This window comes from Sceloporus undulatus, chromosome 3, assembly GCF_019175285.1.
Source record: "Sceloporus undulatus isolate JIND9_A2432 ecotype Alabama chromosome 3, SceUnd_v1.1, whole genome shotgun sequence".
Lineage (NCBI taxonomy): Eukaryota > Metazoa > Chordata > Lepidosauria > Squamata > Phrynosomatidae > Sceloporus > Sceloporus undulatus.
Genome location: NC_056524.1, coordinates 246,031,761 through 246,053,494, shown reverse-complemented (window position 1 = coordinate 246,053,494; position 21,734 = coordinate 246,031,761). Strand labels below are relative to the sequence as shown.

Here is a 21,734-nt window from a genome sequence, read left to right as displayed (position 1 = left end):
TACAAGCGTTTGCAAGAAGCATGGGGGACTTTGTCAAGGCCTTACTGAAATCAAGATATACTATATCCACAGCATTCCCTTCATCTACAAGCTGGTTATTTATCAAAGAAAGAGATTGGTTTGTCTGGCATGACTTGTTTCTCTGAAACCCATGTTGACTTTTTGTAATTATGGCATTGCCTTCTAGATGTTCACAGACTCTCTGTTTAATGATCTGCTCCCGAATCTTTCCTAGTACTGATGTCGACTAACTGGACGATAATTGTTGGGATCCTCTTTTTTCCCCTTTTTGAAGATGGGGACAACGTTTGCCCTCCGCCAGTCTGCTGGGATTCTCCTGTTTTGCAGGAGTTTTCAAAGATTATTGCCAATGGCTCCGTATTACATTTGCCAGTTTTTTTAATCACTTGGATGGAGTTCATCTGGTCCCGGAGACTTAAATTCATTTAGATTAATAAGGTGTTCCTCTACTACTCTTTACTTATTCTGTGCTGAATGAAATTCCCCTATTCTGTCCTCTGCTCCATTATCCTAGGTTGAGCACCCTTTGCCTTTCTGAGAAGACTGAGGCAAAGAAGGTGTTGGTAATTCTGCCTTTTCTCTGTCTTCTGTTAGCATTTTGCCATCTTCTCCACGCAGTGGCCCTACGTTTCCTTCTTCTTCCTTTTGCTGCGGATATATCCAAAAAAGCCCTCTTTTATGTTTTTAACTCTCTAGCAAGCCTGAGTTCATTCTGCGCTTTAGCTTTTCTGACTTACCCCTACACATGCCTGCTATTTCTTTGAATTCCCTTTTTGTGTGATTTCCCCCTTTTTCATTTCTTATACTGTTCCGTTTCAAACTAGCTCGGTTGAAAGTTCCTGTCATCCATCCTGGTTTCTTGAGACACCTCCCTTTTTCTTTCTCACTGGAACTGTTTGAAATTGTGCCTTCAGTATCTCCCCTTTGAGAAAGTCCCATCCGTCCTGAACTCCTTTATCTTTTAGTATTTCTGACCATGGAATCGCCCTCAATACTTCTCTAAGTTTACTGAAATCCGCTCTCCTAAGTCTAGGATGCGTGTCTGACTTGCCTGGCTTCTCCTTTCCACTGTATTACATTCCAGGAGAACATGGTCACTTCCACCTAATGATCCCACCACTGCACCCCATTAACCAAGTCATCCTTGTTGGTTAGGATCGATCTAAATAGCTGACCCCTTGTTGCCTCTTCCACCTTTTGGACCATGAATTGTCTTCCAGGCAAGTGAGGAATATTCTAGGCCTTGAGGATTAACTATAAAATGATAAACAAAATAAAATAATAAACTGCAAGAATTTTTATACAAACATTTCTATTTTCAAATAAAATATTCTATTTTTGAAAATAATCTACACTATTAACTATCAATGCTATTCACTGCAATAATTATTGGACAGATACTGTTTGTAATTTCAAAGTAGTTTACAAACAAATGAAAACAAAATAATTTCCTCAACAAATACAATTAAACAGAAAAAAAATTAAAAGCCAAGACAGTATGAGGTAGCTTTTATCAATAGGAAATTCCTGAGAAACAAAGAATCTAGTTGTCAGTAACTCCTGTAAAATAGGCAGAACACACCTAAAGAATAGGTGCCAACACTAGAGGTACTTCATGACATTGCCATTAGATAAGAGCCTGCAGACTGCCACACAACAACATAGTCTTCTCTAAAGGTAATCTGAGGTGTCTATATAGGGTAAGATTATCTTTAGATAACCTGATGACAAAGTATGGTGCTATTACTCACCCAAAAAACCTCACCCGCAGTGACTCCCAGAATGCATCAGGTGCCTCGGGTACGAATTAATTGTCGGCGCTTTCGTAACCAAAGCCTCGTAGCCGTGCCATGCGCAAGGGAAAGCGCGTTTGTGCGAAAAGCGAAAAAGCAAAATTTCTCGTTCCCGAAAAAACATTCGTACCAACATGATTCCATGGATTTTTCGTACCCAAATTCGTAACCGGGTATTGTATCCGAGTACACTGTAATTCAAGTATAAGGTAGATCCACCAAAAGCACATGGAGAAAAAACCAGCCCTTTTCCTCCTGGAAGGAATGAAGAATCCTCTGCCAGCTTCTGTAGATTAGTCTGACATCAATACCAGGAAAGATTCTAGAGCAGATCATTAAAAAGAGGTCTGTGAACATCAGAAAGCATTCCATAATCACAAATGTCAACATGGATTTCAGAGAAGAAGGCATGCCGACAAACCTTATCTCTTTCTTTGATAAAATTACCAACTTGTTAAAAAGGGAATGCTGTGGATATAGTATATTGATTTCAGTAAGGCCTTTGACAAAGTTCCCCATGATATTTTGTGCAAACAAGCTGTAAAATGTGGGCTTGACAAGGTGTTGTTATCACACTATACTCTTAAAATACTACTATTCCACTTTGACTGCTCGAGCTGGCCTCCTGTTGCATTCGGGATTTGCAGTTTTAAGGAGGGGTATTTAGAATTCTCAGGCAGGCTTCTCGGCCTTTTGGCTAAGATCAAGTGTAAGTTATCAAACTTCCAAACTACATAGCTGCGTCTTCACAAAGAACACAATTCAGAACAGATAATTTTTCCACACGTGGAAACCACACAGAGAGACTCTGTTTTATTAAGATTCAGGATCTAACAGAAGCTAAAAGTAAAAACTATGATTTGTTCATAACAGCTGGAGAGTTCTGCAATCCACAAATTACAAATCATTTTTCAGTTACTACTGATGATTTCATAAATGCATAATGTGAGTTACTTCATTCATGCTCACAGGAAATGTGCAGCTCAATATCTTTGTTCATACCACACAGAGATCCAAATACCTGTATTCATTTTTCATGAGAATTGATCATGAGTACTAATGAATACTACTTTCATCTTGAGACTGCTTCACCTGCTATGAATATTAACACAAATACTCAGCAAAAAAAAAAAAGCATTTCTTGCATTTTCTGACATGATATGGCAAACTATGTAACCAAACTCAGAGATCAATGGAATGACAGACACCACAACCAGACTGCCACTCACATCCAGTATGTATACCACACCCTGTTAGTTATACCACCAAGTTAGAAAAAATTACAACTTCAGTAAGGTATTGGAAAGTTAATTTAGTCTTTCCTCTTGCACTGATGTTATCACAAATGTTAAGCCTGGGGAATGTAGAATTAAATACGGGCATATCTGTCAGTGATTCATCAAACTTGGAATCTCCATCTTGGGACTCAGTTCAGTTACAGATCTTATTAGCCCAAAAGGTCTAACCAACCCATTTTATTTATTTACTTTTTATTCGGATTTCCATGTTTTTCTCCCATTGTGCTTTTTTATTATCTAGTCTAATGAAGACTTCTGGCGAATGCAAAAGCCTGAACAATGTATGAAAATGTAACTGATCCTAATGAAGGTATTTCCCACCTATGCAAGATAAAATATGCCATTTGGTCAATCTTAACAGGGTGGTTGGTGGTGGTAAAACTCTCATACCTTCTTGTTCTGCTCTTTGATCTTGATCTCTGAGACCGATATGATTTTCCTCGCCCTCTTGATTGGCTGCGGCTCCGTTTTCTCTTGGATCCATATGATGAGCTGCTGCTAGATCGATGTCTGCGCCTAAAACAGGTATCACCAGAAAACTCATTTAACAGCAGGCCACAATATAGTTAATATTTTACATTTGCATTGCCATAGAACTTCTCCTCTTTAGATATGCTGTGACAGAGAATGTACAGTAAAGGAGAATCCATGCATATCTTGACATAAATACAGGTTGTACAAAGGTACCGTATCTACATGGATATCTACTCAAGGTCTTCATAAACCATTCTTTACTTCTACCTTCAGAGGTAAGGAAACTGGGGATAAAGCCTTCTCAGAGGTGATACAGTAGCTATGAAATTCTCTCATCAGTGATGTTTACTTGGCCCCAGGACACAACACTAATTGCTTTTTTCACAAAATGTAATTAGATTTCCATGTTGGTGCTTAAAATTTTGTTTTAAGCAACTGCACTGGCAATCACTCTGAAAGCACCCCTTTTCAACACTAGTCTTGTTTCACAGTCAGGGCTGCCTCTATCCATACTCATTCTCCTTTTCAGCCCACTCCAGTCTTATAGTATTGTATATATTTTAATGAGAAATAGTCTACACAATTCTATATGTTGATTTATGCATTTGTTGATGTTGTGCAGGTGTAATATTTCTCAAAATACTACATGTAACATTCAATAAGGATGTGCTGACCTTGATTGTTTTATAAACTTTGCATAAATATATCCTCTTTCAAAAAATAAGTAAATTAATTCAAATTTAATTTATTAAAATAATAAATTGCTTTTTTAAATTGTAATTTGATAAACGAGTTGCTGAATAAATTCAAAAGCCAGAATGACTCCTTCAACAAGACAATGACACACTTTTATTAATTAATAAGAGCAAGTAATATGCCATCTACATTCTATTTTATATATTTATTTGAAGGGCTTTAAAAGGAGCACATGTCCAAATACTGTTCCAATCTCTATCGGAAATGGAAATGTCTATTTTGTAGGGTTTTATATGAGTCATCAGGAAGCGTACTATCTTTTTTGCTACTAACATTGTCATAACCCTGTTATATTTGTTAAAACAAAACAATAATTGTAAATTCATGTATAAAGGAAGATAATGAGAAATATGTAAAAATAGGTCATATAGAGGATGTATTAGTTGATATACTATTATGTTGGGAATATAGTTTAATATTTAGAAATTTATAAGAATTTAATTAAAAGGTGCTTTGTGAAAACGCTTAAAGATACTTAAAGGAAAGTCATATAAATAATATATTTAATTTCTTCAGTTCAAAGGATGGGAAGGTAACTTTTATTTCTATTCTTTATTTTGTTCTACGTTGGATGTTTTTCAATGTTGGGGGAGGTTTTAGAAGAGGGAATTAGTAAGTAATGCAACCAGGAAAGATTAATATAGGGGTTTAATAATATATGTATTATAGATTGTTTTGTAATTGGTGTTTGTTTGTTTTTATTTCTTTGGTGTGTCTTTTTTCTTTTTTCTGTAACTATTAAACTTTAATAATAAAATATATTTTTTAAAAAAGATAGTTGGTTTTATGGGTCCCCTTTTCTTTTAAAGAAGGAAAATTCCTTTTCCTTCCTATTCCATGATGGCCTTGGCGTTCACCTGGGTTAGTCCCTAGGTCTTTGTTCACACACTCGTCCCCTCACTGACCCAGGACCTGTGTGCCACTCCTTACCTTTCTAGTGGTGGATCCAACTGAGAAGCCCACCAATCGCCCCATCTGATGTTGAAATGGGGGCGTGTGGCTGCATCCACATTTCTGTGTCAGATGGGGCAACTGGGGAGCTGCTGGAAAGGTAAAGAGCATGGGGGAGGGGGGCTGTCTGAACAGTCCAGTTTTGTTGCAGAGTTTCTTAGAAAGTCCACAGAAAACCAGGGCTATTTTACCCCAGGGTAAAGGCTCCTTACTCTGGGGTCACATTAGATCCTCTGGATCCAATCCTGCCTGGTGGGTTGGTCTGCACTGTCTAAACCAGATGACGCAAGACTGGAGGGAAGCTGGGCCTTTTGGCCCATGCAGACAACACCCCAAAATACAACATGACTGGTTGATAATTAGATTACTGTATTTTGAAAAAATATTTTACTTAACATAAGCTTCTTTTTTTCCAGTTTTGAAAGTGGTTGTCTGTCCTCACTTTTGAAAAGTGGCACAGTCAACCCACTGTGCACACTGACTCTGCATCCATGGACTCTGCATCCATGCACGGGGTGTACTGGAAGCAAACCCAAGCATATACCAAGAGCCCATTATGTAACCAAAAGGAATATACAGCACTGGAAATGGTATTGAAGCTATAATCTGTCTCTATTTATTCCATATGATAATATAGTATTTTAATGTATGGATTAAAAATTGTTGTTATAGATTTTCTATTTAGAGGGGTTGGGAATAAATGAAGGCGTATACAGAAGCCACATGGCTACATTCATTGTTACCTTCTTTGAAAGCCTCATTACAGTACTTTGCTTTCTCACAAAACTGATCCATCACTTCAAGTAAGTTTTAACTTTAAATACAAAACTACCTCCCCATCCCTGTGAAGGGTAGGCTCTTCAACCAGTGCTTCTTACAGATTACATAGTGTGGATTTATCAAATTCAGTTTTATCAAACTCAGTTCATAATATGCATTATCAAATCCAGATCATGGTACACATTAGCTATACATCATTGAGCTATACTACTTAAAGATGGGCTTCCCTATGTCCAACAGAGCAGTATTATATAAATGGCAATATGTGCAACTGTATTCCTACTCAATTGCTCCTTATATTTCAAGACAAAGCATATGCACATGATGGTTATTTGGGTTACCATAAGGATGATGTCAATGCACTGGTACTTTTGGAAGACGATTTCCAGATAGGAACATGATGAAGTCTTCTGCAAATACTTATTAGTTTAAATATCAGAATATCTTATCAGCTAGTTGAAAAAAATATTCTAGTTTATACACTGCAGGAGCAAATCAAAAGATGCATAGAAATTCAAGTCCAAAAGCAAGCAAATTTAGTGACAAGTCGATCTGTACATCCCTTGGAAGCAAGCCTTTCTGAAGCCTAGCTAAGGAAACACGTGCAAACTGACTATCATACTTAAGGCACTGGGATCCAGATATGTGAACAGCAGAACCCTTGTACAATGGGGGGTTCCCCAATTCCTATGCTGTCTCTCATTTGTGTTTGAGGGTGTAATTGTGCTTGTTATTAATTTCTGTATATACACAATCATTCTTGACCTTTTTTCTTCTCGTCTCAAATACAGCAATATTTACCCATATCTTTAGTGCATCTTGGCTGTTAGGCCCACAAATAATTGTTGTTGTTGTTGTTGTTGTTGTTATTTGTATTTTCCTGCCTATCCCAGGTGAATTGAGGTGGGATTACAGCCCATAAAATGCATACAAAACATATAGATAAAATGGAATACAGTAGTAATTACATTAAAACTTACACTATCGCCAATTACAATAACAATGCAATCATACAGTAATCAAGGAGGTGGAACAATATTGCTTACACAAGGTCAGGTGGATAAGCTCGCCAGAAGAGAAATAACTCTGAGACGAGTATATATCACTCACTAACCAAGGATATTGCAGAGCCTGAAGACCAGAATTTAAATCCTGGCTCGGCCATAGAAACCCACTGGGTGACCTTGAGCAAGTCACACTCTCTCAGCCTCAGAGATTGGCAATGGCAAACCCCCTCTGAAGAAACTTGCCAAGAAACCCCCGTGATAGGTTCATCTTAGGGTAGCCATAAACTGGAAATGATTTGAAAGCACAAACCAGGGATATTACAAGGACATCAGTGTTTCCCAAAAAGAAAAACTCAAGGAAGCTTACAAGACTAAAGATTATACGCCTGTGTATTTACTGGAAATATTTTGGATTGTTCTCACCCAGATGCTCCAGTCTGAAACAGGAACAACTCTGCTTCTCAGACCATGTTCTTGCTACCATGCCAGCAAAATAACGGAGAAAATTATCAACAAATTCAAATGTGGAAAATTATGAATAAAAATATATGGAATTACCTGGTCCTTACGGAAAGATTAAACTGAATTTCACTAATTTGGCTTTGCTTTTCTATTTACAGTTAGTCATAGATTAACATGGCAAAAATGGTTTTCTTCAGGAAGTTCTGACAAGTAGAATTCCTTAGCATTTGTTTTTTCTGGCCCTTTTTTAATATTTACATATATCCCCTGCAGGGACATGGTGGGATGATATCAACTGGAATGCTCACACATTATCCAGATGATATGCAGCTTTATGAATATCTCTCTTATACTGCAGATATGACTATCTGACAGATAACACCAAGCTTGAGAGACCCTGGGGGCTAGATGAAAACCAGCTGGTTTATTTGAATCCAGAAAGATCTAAGTATTTGCTTTGAGGATTTGGCTAGCACCTCTGTCTTGACCTCAATGTAGGAGTATGCCCATGGCTGTTAAGAAGATATAAAATCTCAAGGTTATGCTGGATTCTGCCTGTCTGCCTGATCTTCTAAGATTATAATGATTGATAAAAATAACTGTTTCATCTTCATTTTACAAATAAATTCCCATTCTTCTCAAATGATGACAAATTGCTATTTAAGCAGAATGAGTTACCAACTGAGAACATCCTGAAATGTCATGCCATGAGACATGTTAGCATGGTGTTTCTAACTCAAGATCTCTGTGTTTATTGATAATACTATCATTCAGATTATTTACAATTTAGCCAGTGTTTGGATATCATTAATATTAAACTTGGATGGTCAGGTGTTTGCTTGGAAATGAAATGGGACCACATCAGTAAGGAAGAGGTTTCTACACACCTGAGAGGTATGGAGACATATACAAGTTTGTAAACAAAATATAAATAACATTAATACCATCCTTCATGTCCTGCAAAAAGACCATCTGTCTCCAGGATTTACTTATGGCAGTTGAGTCTACAGAGATAAGACATACAACCCTAAGTCACTCCATTATCTGAATACAAAATTTCCTGAACCCCCCTAAGCCTAGGAAACACAAAATGCCTCTCTCAAACTGAATGCAACCCCTCCCCCCTTTCCAGACTATCTTTATGTTCTTTTTTTCTGGCAAAAGAAAGATAAACTGTTCTAGAAGCTGGAGACACTTTCACCCTCTCTCTTTCTCTCACTCACACACACAGTTCTGATTGGTAAAAAAAATCCCTTTTTCTAAACCAGAAGTAGACCACTACCACTTCCTCATTTTCTGTGGGACCAGATTGCAGCCTGTGAAACCCCAGAGACTCCCCAGGCAAAGACATGATCGCCAGATTCCAAAAGATGCTTTCTCTTGTATTAAACCTTTTTTAAAGAAGTTAAGAGAAATAAAAGGCACTCATAGAGCACAATGTATAAAACTAGGAAGTATGTGTTATTGAACAGCAATGTGACCATCCAGAAACAGAAAGGAAATGCATGAAAAGAGATTTTTTTCAACAACTTTTGTGAATTTCACTTCACAGTATAGTATATAACAATACATATGTAACAAGTACAGCAAGTGCTCATGGGCTTTCTAACTTGGCTCTTATTTCCTAAGGAAAGTAAAGAAAAAAGAAATAAAGAGTGAAGAAGTTAAACGTTTAAGAAAAAAATATTTTATTTTGAAAGAATCTGAGGTGAAGCTGAAAACCTTTGTTCTAATAGATGAACTAATTTTGTATGGGACACATTTGACTAGAAATCCAAACTACACTCAGCCTCATATCTCACAAAACCTGCCTAATTTTTAGCTCCCAACTTCTTCTTCAGTCGCCATGCCATAGTCCATCCAGGAGTCTCCCCTGAAGATGATTTTGGAGGATTCCAAGGGCTGCTGGGAAAAGGAGAATCAGCATCCAGCCAGCCCTTCCACTGGCACTTGGAACTGCAAGAGACCACAAGGGCCATCCAGTCCAACCCTATTCTGCCATGCAGGAATATACAAAGATTTTCCATTTTTATAAGGGACACCATTTTGCTATGTCATTATATTTAATGGGACTTGTGCATACACGGATTTTGTTGTACACGGGGGATGTTGGAACCAAACCCCAGCGTATAACAAGGGTCCACTGTATTTACATGAATTATCATTTTCTAATTCGGTATATTATTTTACATACAAAATTTCCTATTTTGTAGTTCCTAACATTTTAAAAGAGTAAAACCTTGTCTTTAAAGGCATTTCATGCATTCTAGAGAAGAAAATATTTCTTCTGGGGGTTCTCCCCTACATTCACAGTTTCCATTTTTCTAGTTGAAAAACTAAAAACTTGGGGGGGAAAGTACAAGACTTTTTTTTCTGGATTTATTTGAAATGTCACACATTAGGATAGGTAATCTCAACCTGAGTCTCCCACATTTGAATTTTAGCAAATTTTGGTTTTTTTTAAACTGTGAAAAAAATTCAGTCATGGCAGACAACTAAATGAAACCACAGACCAAGTGTGTGGTAGAAAAAAGTACATTCTGTAAAAGGAATATTAGCAAATGGAGTCAAAATAAAAATGTTAATATTATAACTCCTACATACAAATATATAGTGCAACCATACTTTGAATACTGCTAGTTGTTCCTCTCAAAAGAACATTGTGGAGAAGAAAATGCTTCAGCAAAGGGCAATCAAAATGATCAATAGGCTAGAGAAAGTCTTCTTTGAGGAAAAATTGCACCATTCGGGGCTTTCTAATTTGTTGCTGTGTCTTATTGCAACTCTAAGGCAAATCTATTCAGAGTTTTCTTGTTCAGGAAGATTTGCCTTCCTCTGAGGCTGAGAAAGTGTAACTTCCCAGAGTGGCCCAGTGTGTTTCCAAGGCCAAGCAGAGATTCAAACTTAGTCTCCAGAGTCACAGTCCAATGTTCAAACTAACCAGATAAATGAGGGGATGCATCTTATATTTACAAAATTCCATATATTGTGAAGAAAGTGGATAGAGTTTTTCTTCTTCCCTCATGATATTAACCTTGAAGAAGAGCTTCATTATATAAAAAACCATCAAGAAAGGAGTCAACTAGGCCAAAGAGACTGGGCCACATTCCAACCATAGGAATTGCCATCTATACAACAGGGGTCCCAAATCTGTGGCATTCCATCAAAGATTTATACTTCCCAGATGGCGAGTGCAGGAGTGAATTCCCAATCCTCTTCTTCCATAGAACTCAGTGGCACCATCAGAATCAACCACATATATCTCTAATCCAATTTGTTTGGAGATTTACAATACATGCTGCTACTTCGTTTAAAGCAGCATCCTATGTTAGCCATATGAGTCAGAGCCAAACACCATTATCTACTTTGCAGTGAAAATCTGGTGACTGATTAATGTTGCCCCAAATCATTTTGAGTAATGAGCATATGCAAGAATCCATGGGTACTTCAGTGTCCTTTTGCATAAATATGTGAGATACTAACAGCAACTCTAGTTTACTATGCATGTTATCTTGTTCTACTTTCAAATGATCTCTTGCGGGCCAAGGTAAACGGCCTCTACTCTATTCTCATTCTTCTCGATTTGTCTGCAGCCTTTGACACTGTTGATCACTGTCTCCTGGTCGATTTACTTTCTGACCTTGGGTTCGCCGACTCTGCTCTCGACTGGTTTAAATCTTACTTGTCAGATAGATCTTTTGCAGTGGTCACGGGTGGTCAGACTTCATCCTCTGTTCCGCTATCTGTTGGAGTTCCCCAGGGCTCTGTCTTGGGTCCCCTTCTGTTCTCTCTATACACACTGTCTCTAGGTAAACTTATCAGTTCTTTTGGTTTCTCCTATCATTTGTATGCCGATGACACTCAGCTGTATCTCTCCACCCCTGACCTTTCGACGGGGCTTGAACAGCAAGTTTCTTCTTGTCTGACTGCCATCTCTCAGTGGATGCGGCTTCGGCGCTTGAAGCTCAACATGTCTAAGACTGAGCTTCTCGTCTTTCCACCTAAACCCACCCTTCATTATTCCTTTTCTGTTTCTGTCGACGACACTTCTATTCAACCGGTTCATCAAGCCCGCAGTCTTGGCTTCATTTTTGACTCTTCTCTGTCATTTATTCCCCAGATCCAGGCCACCGCAAAGACCTGTAGATTCTTTCTCCACAACATTGCCAAGATCCGTCCATTCCTCTCAATCTCTACTGCCAAGACTCTAGTCCATGCCCTAGTGGTTTCGCGACTAGATTATTGTAACCTCCTTCTAACAGGGCTTCCTCTTTCACACCTCCATCCTTTAATCTCTGTCCAGTATTCAGCTGCCCGTATTGTCACATCCGCTCGCCGCTTTGACCATGTTTCTCCTCTTTTATCCTCCCTTCATTGGCTCCCCTTCCCCTTTCGCATCCGGTACAAGCTTTTGTTACTGACTTTCAAAGCCCTCCATGGGTTGGCCCCTCCTTACTTATCTGACCTTCTTTCTCCTTACATTCCTACTCGCACCCTCCGCTCTGGTAGTCAGGGTCTCCTGTCACAATGTAGGACTACCACTGCCCCCTCCCGAATTCGTCCCTTCTCGCTTGCTGCCCCTTACTCCTGGAACCTTCTTCCCCCACATGCACACCTCATCACTTCTCTGCCCAGTTTCAAAACTGAATTAAAGACTATATTGTTTAGAGAAGCATTCCCAGAGGTGAGACCCTCTCTGACCCAGGAAGCCTCCTTCTAACCATCCATCAAGAAGCCAAGCCCTTCCTCCAGTCCATCTGCCTTGGTCCAGGCCTCGGAGGTGGAGAAGATCTGCTGGACCTGATCCTATTCCCCACCACCACTCCCTTCTCCTTTTGTGTCGTGTCTTTTAGATTGTAAGCCTGAGGGCAGGGAACCGTCTGACTAAAAAAATTGATGTACAGCGCTGTGTAAACTTACAGCGCTTTATAAATAAAGGTTAATAATAATAATAATAATACTCAGGTATAACTAAAACAAAATATTCTCATAGTAGCCCTAGATGAGTATCAAAAGAATATATTTCTTTGCACCAATGCCGGATCATTATGCTACAATAATATCTAGAATACAAGGTAAGACTGGCTGTGAGTTTTCAAATTTTTATTGTAAAGTCTTTTAAAATGTTTTTATCTTGTGAGCTGCCTTGAGTCTTTTCTGGGAAAAAGACGGCACAGAAATGAAATAAATAAATATACCATTTTAGTATCCACCTCTATGGGCAAATTGAACACTATGACAAATTAATTATTTTACCTCTTTTCATATGAATGTGAACGAAACTGGAGATCCCGAGACCGTGATCTTGACTTCCTTCCTGATTTCTTACGGCTGTAAGTTCTACTGTCAGAAGAACTGCTTGATGATGATCTTCTACGGTGTTTCTTTTTTCTCCTGCTTCTGTTTTCTTCTTCAGTATCTGACGACCGGCGACCCATGTTATGAAACTAATTTTTAGAAAGCCAAAAAATCCCCAGTTTAGACCTAAACTGAACTAAAAATCATCTAATGCAACTAGATAATGAACAATATCATTTGTTGGAAAATATAATAGTGATCACTAACACAGTTCTGTAGAAGGGAAATGTTGAATGCATACATACCTTACTGCTTTAACATTACTTTTAATACACTTCATCAATTCCCATTGTTTGATAATCCTATGCACTAGATTTTCCCAACATGACTTCAAAGTTAGTAATTGCTTGGGTCCTCCTCTTCCCTTTTTTAAAGATGGGGACAACACTTCTCCAGTATGTTCCACTATGAGATCTACCCTGTTATCCAATGATGCTGGAAAAAAATTATCTATAGAGCTCACACCTGCCAGTTCCTTTAGTACTTACTCTTGGAGGCAGTTCACTTAGCCCTGGAGGCCTGAATTTATTTAGAATAGCCAGGTATTCCTACACATTCTCTTTACCTGTACTGGGTTGCAGTCCCCTCACTCAGCTCATATACATTTGGTTGTCTTGGTAGATGACCTATGCAGGAACTGGATAGGGCAAGTTTGTCCCTGTTGGTTCTGCTGGGCCCCTCAGCAGCTTTTGATTCCATAGACCATGGTATCCTTCTGAGTCACCTCTCTGGGGTAGGGCTTGAAGGTACTGTTCTACAGTGGCTCTGTTCTTTCTTGAAGGAGTGCTCTGAGGGTGATGCTGAGGGATTCCTGCTCAACTCCTTAGACACTAACCTGTAGCGGGAGGGGGTCCCTCAGGGCTGTCCCCTATGATATTTAACATCTACATGGAATTGCTGGCAGAGCTTGCCCAGCGTTTTGGAGTAAAGTATCATCAGTATGCTGATGATATCACTCTATCACTCTTTTTCACCAAATTCCAAGGAAGCTGTTCTTGTGCTAAACCGATGCTTGGCAGTTATAATGGACTGGATGAGAACAAACAAATTTAAGTTTAATCCAGAGAAGACAGGTGTTCCTGGTCAGTCAAAAGATAGATCTGGGAATAAGGATTCAGCTTGTGTTGAATAGGGTTACACTCCCTCTGAAAACACTTTTTCACAATTTGGGGGTACTTCTAGATTCAGCTCTGGGCCTGGAGACCAGGTTTCAGCAGTGTCCAGGAGCACTTCTACGCAGTTAAAACTAGTGCACCAACAGTCCCATTCCTGGAAAACCTGGCCTCAGTGCCTGGTTACATTCCATTTGGATTACTTTAATGTGCTCTATGTGGGGCTGCCTTTGAAAAGGTGACTCAAAGAGGTGCAGCCACTGGAGCTGGCTATGGGGATCACACAACTCCCTTGTTACAACAGCTCCACTGGCTGCTGATCCATTTCCAGGCACAATTAAAAGTGTTTATTATGACCTATAAAGCCTTATACGGCTTGGTTTCAAGTTATTTGAAGGACCATATCTCCCTTTACAAAATCATTAGAGCATCAGGAAAGGCCCTTCTTTCTGTCTCACCATCATCTCAGGATTATTTGATGGAAACAAGAGAGAGGGCCTTCTCAGTGTCTGCTCCCAGGCTCTGGAACCCCCTCCCAAGAAAAGCCAGGATGGCTCCATCCCTGCTCCACTTTTAGTGGCAGGTAAAAATACTGTTGTGCCATCAGGCTTTTTCAAACTGGTGAGGGCTGAACTTCTAAATGCTGTGTAATTTATATTTTAAAGTTTGTATCCAGTTTTTCATTTTTAATGTGGAATATCATTAGCTTTTTAAAGTTGTTTTTGTATTGTTTATAACTTGTACCGTTGTGGGATATAAATAAATAAATAAATAGATGATGATGATGACGACGACGACGTGCGAGTGACATTTAATGTTGAGTGGGGGTGTTCAGTTAGTTCAGTTCAGAGTTCTGTTCAAGGAAGTTCAGGGAAGAGAAACTGAGTGGGGAATTGTCTGCAACTGTCGAATTATTGTAAGCATACCACCTTTGAAACTATTGTACTTAAGCAACATTCTTGCAACAAGTTATTAAATAAAGCTAAGGCTTGTTTGTTACAAAAGAGGTCTCTGCCAGACTGAATTCACAAACATACAGGCACATAAAAGATATAAAACTTACAGTATATAGTCATGTATAAGTCTAGAAATTTTAGTCAAAATATTGACCCCAAAAAAAACCTGAGTCGACTTATCCACGGATGAACATAAGTACTGTACTTTAACTCTTATCAAAAAAAGGAACCATCATGGTGAAAGGCTAGAGCATAATATGTCCTGGAAGCACTGACCTCCCTCCTCTCTTTTCTCTCATTCTGCCTTTAGTATAAGCACAAACAATTAGGCCTGCTGAAATTTTCTTAAGTTCTTTGGCATTGTTTTTCTTTGCTTTTCTCCTGGAAACTTTGTTTTGCTACATGCCCAAAAGTTTTCTCCCTTAACTTATCCATGGGTCATATCAAAATACATAATTTGGGCTCCAACACCTGCCATCAATTTATACATGAGGTCAACTTATAGTTGAGTATATATGGTATAAGAGGAAGACACTGGAGACCCTAGCCCTTATTCATTTAGGGAAAGTGTATAAAGGGTGGGTGCTGGGCAGGTATCATTGTCGAGAGGTCTTCAAATGATTCTGAGGAAAAAGGTAACCTCAAGGCATAGACAGGAAGCCCCTTGTGACAACTGGTATAAATGTGGATGATGTTTATTATTATTTAATTTATTAAAATATTTATTAATTAGCTAAGATCGGCCAGGGAATAGACTGCAACAAATATGCATACAAAAACATTAAGGCAATGACACAATACCACCACATGAACACAAGGAAGAAAGGAAGCACTGGAAAGCTCTGTCCTCCACTATAAACATATCTCCAGTGGTGGTGGCGGTGTTGTATGCCTTCAAGTTGTTTCTGACTTATGGCAACCCTATGGTGAACCTATCACAAGATTTTCTTGGCAAGATGTGTTCAGAGGCGGGTTTGCCCTTCCCTTCCCTTGAGGCTGAGAGACTGTGACTTGCCCAAGGTCACCCAGTGGGTTTTCATGGCCAAACAGGGATTCGAACCCTGGTCTCCAGAGTCACAGTCCAGTGCTCAAACCACTCCACCATACTGGCTCTCACATATCTCTACCATATCATTTTGAAAAACAAGGTGAAACAGAGAACTGAACTGATGGATACACAAGAGAATGCACGCAAATGTGCCTCTATTTGGATGTATGGCTAGGAATGAGAAAAACAGTGTGAGTTCAGCTCCTCTCACTACTAGCACATATCCCCACCCAAAAAATAATAACTGTTGAAGAAAGCTTAAAAGGGGGAAAAGATTCTCCACTCCCACCCTAAAGCATAATTTGGCCAATTTATAACTGTGGTAAAATGCCTTGTCTTTATAGAAAAATACTGCTAATATTTTAATAACTATAATAAAAATGAATATTGATTTTAATGATAATAATAATAATAGTCTTCTGATGTTTCTGAACAGGACAGCCTCAAACTATGGTTGATATCCATGGCTTGTTTAGCTAAACCATAATTAAAATTAACCACAGATATAAGGATAAGCCACAATCACTCAGAAACAGAAGCAAATTCTTCCACATATTCCTAAATGCACCAGAGAAAGAAAGAAAGAAGATTGTAAAGTAAGCCCAATCTTTAGCCAGAAACAGAACAAAACCAAGCACCACTACCATAATTTCACTCATCACAGAATTCAAAATAGTACCACTTTATACTTTTCCCCGTTATGCTCAACAAAGATCACAACTGTCATTAGAAGGACAAGGAGAGACACTGAGAACACAAGAGCGTAAAATTCACTTTTTTTAGCGTTAAATGTGTGCTTCCATACAATATTTTTGAGTGATAGTAATTCATACATTTGACTTCTACAAATTACATAGGGACTTGTGTCAATTCCTTCTGATCCAGACAACAGACCAGAGATGAACAGGATGAATGGATCAGTCCAGGATAATAAACCTTATACGAACTCCATCTTTCTTATGCTACTTTCCCCCCACTTTCCTACATCTTCCTAAATTGTTGTAGGAGGAGTATGAGCACAAGAAGCAATAATTTGACTACACAAGTACAATGATGTATGTTACAGTGAGGAGGAGTTAAGGTTGGTAGGAAAGTCCCAGTTGTGTCTCAGCCTACACTAATTGGTGTGGACACCTTCTAAACCAGAAGGAAGCTTGGGAAAAGACAAAGTTACAAACAATAATCCTAAATGTTTACATAGTGTCTATTAATCTCAGCCAGAAATTAATAATGTTTATTAGAAAGTCAGCCAGATGTAGTAGTTTGGGTGTTCAACAAAAACTCTGGAGACCCACATTCGAATCCTCGCTTGGTCATGAAAACCCACTGGGTGACCATGGGCAAGTAACAATCTTTCAGCCTCAGAGGATGGCAATGATAAACACCCTCTGAAGAAATTTGCTAAGAAATCCCTGTGACAGACTCACCTTAGGGTTGCCATAAATCAGAAATTACTTGAATCATAGAATCATAGAGTTGGAAGAAACCACAAGGGCCATCCAGTCCAATCCACTGCCATGCAGGAAATCACAATCAAAGCATCAGACACGCATTCTAATGGAACGAATTGAACGTCCTGCATCCTTTCCACACTACACCATTCGCTATGCAATGACAAACCTCTGAACATATCTTACCAATAAAACCCCATGATAGGGTCACCTTAAGGTTGCCATAAGGACTAAAGGCACACAACAGTAACAACTTTAGAAATCCCCGAGACTGTGCAGTTTCTTCTCATTGGGCAAAAAAGGCAAAGAACTTAAACTCTAACAAATGTGTGCTATGGATGCTTCCTTAGATGTTGTGGGTGCTTTCTAACATTCAGAAATGTCACCCAAATATGAAGTCATGGGATCCTAGGCTGACTATATCACCTTTAAGAGATGACAGCTTGGATTTACTTTTCATACTGTCTTCAACACACCAAATCACATCTGGCTTTAGAGGTTAGTAACTGTTTAATACTTGAATGAGACACCACTCAAATTTTCAGGAATCTCCTCCTTGTTGGACTAAGAAAGAATCCTGCTTAAAACACTGCAAAGTCACTGCCAGTCACAGTACATAATAAAGGGCTAGAATGATGAACCAATGGTCTGACTCAGTGCCAGGCAGATTCCTAAGTGCCCATGCTCTCAATAAATATGGACAGAGAGATACCACTCTTAGGTCCTGGGAAAGGAATCAGAGGAAATCAAATCTTTCCTTGGAGGATGGATTGAGGAGGCTACTTTCCTATAGTGTTCTTATGTACCTCTTAAGCTATATTATGTGGGGGACCAACAATTATTTTTCCAGTATGCCAGGGGTAATTGCCATGTTATTGTTCTTGTTGTGTGCCTTCAAGATGTTTCCGACTTATTACAACCCTGCCATGGGGTTTTCTTGACAAGATTTGTTCAGAGAAGGTTTGCCATTGCCTTCCCTGGTGACTGAGAAAGTGTGACTTGCCCAAGGTCATCCAGTGGGTTTCATGGCCAAGCTGGGTATTGAACCCTGGTCCAGCAGTCAAACCACTATGCCAATCCTAATCCATGATTTTTACTTTTCTGGAAACTCTGTACGGATCGGCAACTGATTGATGATGGTCTGCCAACAGTCCACAGGCCACCAATTCTGTGGCTGGAGTGTGTCCAAAGGAGGGAGACCAAAATAGTGAATAGTCTAGAAACCATGCCTTATGAGACTTAGAGAGCTGGGTATGTTTAGCCTTGAGAAGAGACAGTTAAGAGATAATATGATAGCCTTGTTTAAACATTTGAAGGGATGTCATATTGAGGATGGAGCAAGCTTGTTTTCTGCTGCTCCAGAGAACAGGACCTGGAACAATAGATGCAAGCTACAGGAAAAGAGATTCCACCTCAACATTAGGAGGAACTTCCTGACAGTAAGAGCTGTTAGACAGTGGAACACATTCCCTCGGAGGATGGTGGAGTCTCCTTCCTTGGTGGTCTTTAAACAGAGGCTGGATGGCCATCTGTCAAAGATGCTTTAATTTTGAGTTCCTGCATAGCAAGGAGTTGGACCGGGTGGCCTTTGTGGTCTCTTCCAATTCTATGAATTCAAGCAGCACTGTCCTGAAGATCTGGCCTCTTGAAATGAAGAACAGTTGGGAGGGATGAAATACGTGGGTTGTCAGCATATATGCCCCAAGCAACACAAGCAGTAGAAACCTGTGTTACTCATTTTTTAATTGTATGCTCTATCTAAGAGGATCAGGACTACACAACTATGGGAACTATGGCCCCCATACAGACTGCCAAAATAAAGCTGCTTCAGGTCATTTTGAAGGTATGCTGTTTAAATTATATATGCGTCCTAAGAATTTGGAAGCCGTGCCAAAGCCACGATCCAGTCCTAAGTACTGGAACACAGCTTTGGCGCATCTTCCAGACTCTTAGGACGTATGCATCATTTAAACAACATACTTCCAAAGTGACCCGAAGCAGCTTTATTATGGCAGTCTGTATGGGGCCTATGTTTCCTCTTGTTTCCCATCTCATGGCGTGCAGATAAAGCACACCTGCCCCAAAGACTGGCCAGCCTTGCCTCAGTACTACAGGCATAATACTGGGGTGAGCATTTCATACCACTATGCCATCACTTTTCTCTCTCTAAGAGAGGGATTTCCTGGGTGGGGGTGGGTAAGAAGGGGTCTTGATCAGCAGAATCCAACAGTCCAAGAGCCAGAGATTATAATGGCCTCCTTCATCAAGGAAGGAATTGACAACACTGCAAACCCTCCTTTTGCCTCAATGATTCCAGAATTTTGATCCTCCAGATGTTTTGGACATCAGCTCCCAGAATGCCTGACTACTGGCCAAACTGGCTGGGGCTTCTGGGAGCTGAAGTCCAAAACATGAAGAGGACCAAAGTTTGGGAAACCACTGCAGTGTCTAGAGTTTCTGACAGTCTGGTCATCAGGCCTTTAATGAGCCTTTTTCCTCACTCTTTTAAAAGGTGAACAGAGATGGCATTTTCTTTTTCCTCCTTCAATGAGCCTTTCTCCTTACTCTTTTAAAAGGTAAACAGGGATTATTGTCGTTGTTGTTGTTTTTATATTTCTTCATATCCTGCTTTTTCTCCAAAGTTGGAACTCAAAGCAGCTTACAATTTTAAATAAATACCATTAAAAGCATACAAATCTGAACATTAAAACAAAAGTAAACAATACTCAATAGTAGGCTAAATCCAGCCATAGTCGTATCCCCCATCTGTGGGTTCAAAGGCACTTACTGAACTATGATGGGTCCAAAAGTAAAAGAATCTTAGGGCCAAAACACACTGCAGAAATATTCCAGTTTGAGACCACTTTAATGTCCTGGCTCAATGCTAGGGAATTCTGGGAACTGTAGTTTTTTTAGACATTCTCTGTCAGAGAGATCTGGTGCCACAATAAACTACAATTCCCAGGACTCCCTAGCACTGAGCCAGGGCAGTTAAAGCAGTCTCAAACTGGATTACTTCTGCAGTGTGTTTTGGACCATGGTCATTTTATGAGTTTTCCATGCAAGAAGAGGCCTCTTCCCCCTCCAGGTTGAGTGGAAGGACCCTCTCTTGGGGGCAACGAAACCCCAAAACTGAAGGAGGGGGACTTACTGGAGGCACTCCAAAAAAAGGACTGATGGGTAGGAGATTTCTCACTCCAGACAGAAGGGAGCAAGGGGACCCCCCAAACCAGGCTTTAGAGTAACCAACACCTCTCAACTTGGCCCAGTACTAAAAAGTATTTTTAACAAGTACTAAAAGGGAGATTTGGGGCCTGTCTGGTGATAGCCAGAAGACAGAAAGTAGGCCTGAAAGCTCACAGTATGACTTAAGAGAAGCAAACAGAAGCCTGGAGCCTCAAAGCCTGGTTCTTTGAGGTAGCAACTGACACTCCTTTCCTTGAGAACTTAGGAAGTACAGCTACAACACATAACATGTTTCTGAGGGGTGGATAGGCAACAGATGAATTCAGTTTTGCCATGTATAAACAGAAAAACAGGTGACTGTAGTAAGCGAAGCTTTAGCAGCCAGTCATGAGTTAGCATCCATACAGTGTCCACCAGCTTAGGCTACATCTGTATGTAAAATGTAGTCTTCCCATCACAGTTTACTCTGGTGTCATAGATACAATTGTAAAAGTGTACTCTCATCCCTCAACATTTGCAGCTTTGACTTTGGCGGATTTGATTATTCGCAGATTTTATCAATATGTTATCTCTAGGAATATCTAGGTCTTCCTCCGGCACAACTCTATGGTCAACTTTAACCAAAAGTTGTACTGCAGGACCTAGAGATTCATAGAGAGAAGACTCCACTAGGCATTTATAGCTCCTCCAGTGCAATTCTATGGTCAACGTCTGGCAGATGTCAAGACAGAGTTGCACTGGAAGACTGAGACCAAACTCTGCCCTTTAAGAGATTTTGGACTTCAGCTCCCAGAAGCCTCAGCCATGTTGGCCAATAGTCTGGGATTCTGGGAGCTGAAGTCCAACAAAATCCCTTAAAAAGCACAGTTTGGGGAGCATTGACCACAATTTGAACATGAGTCAGCAGTGTGATGCAGCAGCTAAAAAGGCCAATGCGATATTGGGCTGCATCAATAGAAGTACAGTATAGTGTCTAGAATAGATCAAGGGAAGTAATAGTGCCACTCTATTCTGCTTTGGTCAGGCCCCACCTGGAATATTGTGTCCAGTTCTGGGCACCACAATTCAAAAAGGACATTGG

General features: G+C 39.7%; 1 protein-coding gene across 1 annotated transcript in view; it reads right to left on the bottom strand.

Moving 5' to 3' along the window:
- RSRC1 (arginine and serine rich coiled-coil 1) overlaps window positions 1-21,734 on the bottom strand; it is a 263,566-nt gene that overhangs the window by 240,801 nt on the left and 1,031 nt on the right. The window contains exons 2-3 of the mRNA XM_042460744.1: window positions 12,799-12,989; window positions 3,503-3,628 (exon numbers count right to left, since the gene is read on the bottom strand). Of these exons, the coding sequence (XP_042316678.1) occupies window positions 3,503-3,628; window positions 12,799-12,980 (308 nt within the window). The 5' untranslated portion in view covers window positions 12,981-12,989. The remainder of the gene's footprint in view (window positions 1-3,502; window positions 3,629-12,798; window positions 12,990-21,734) is intronic.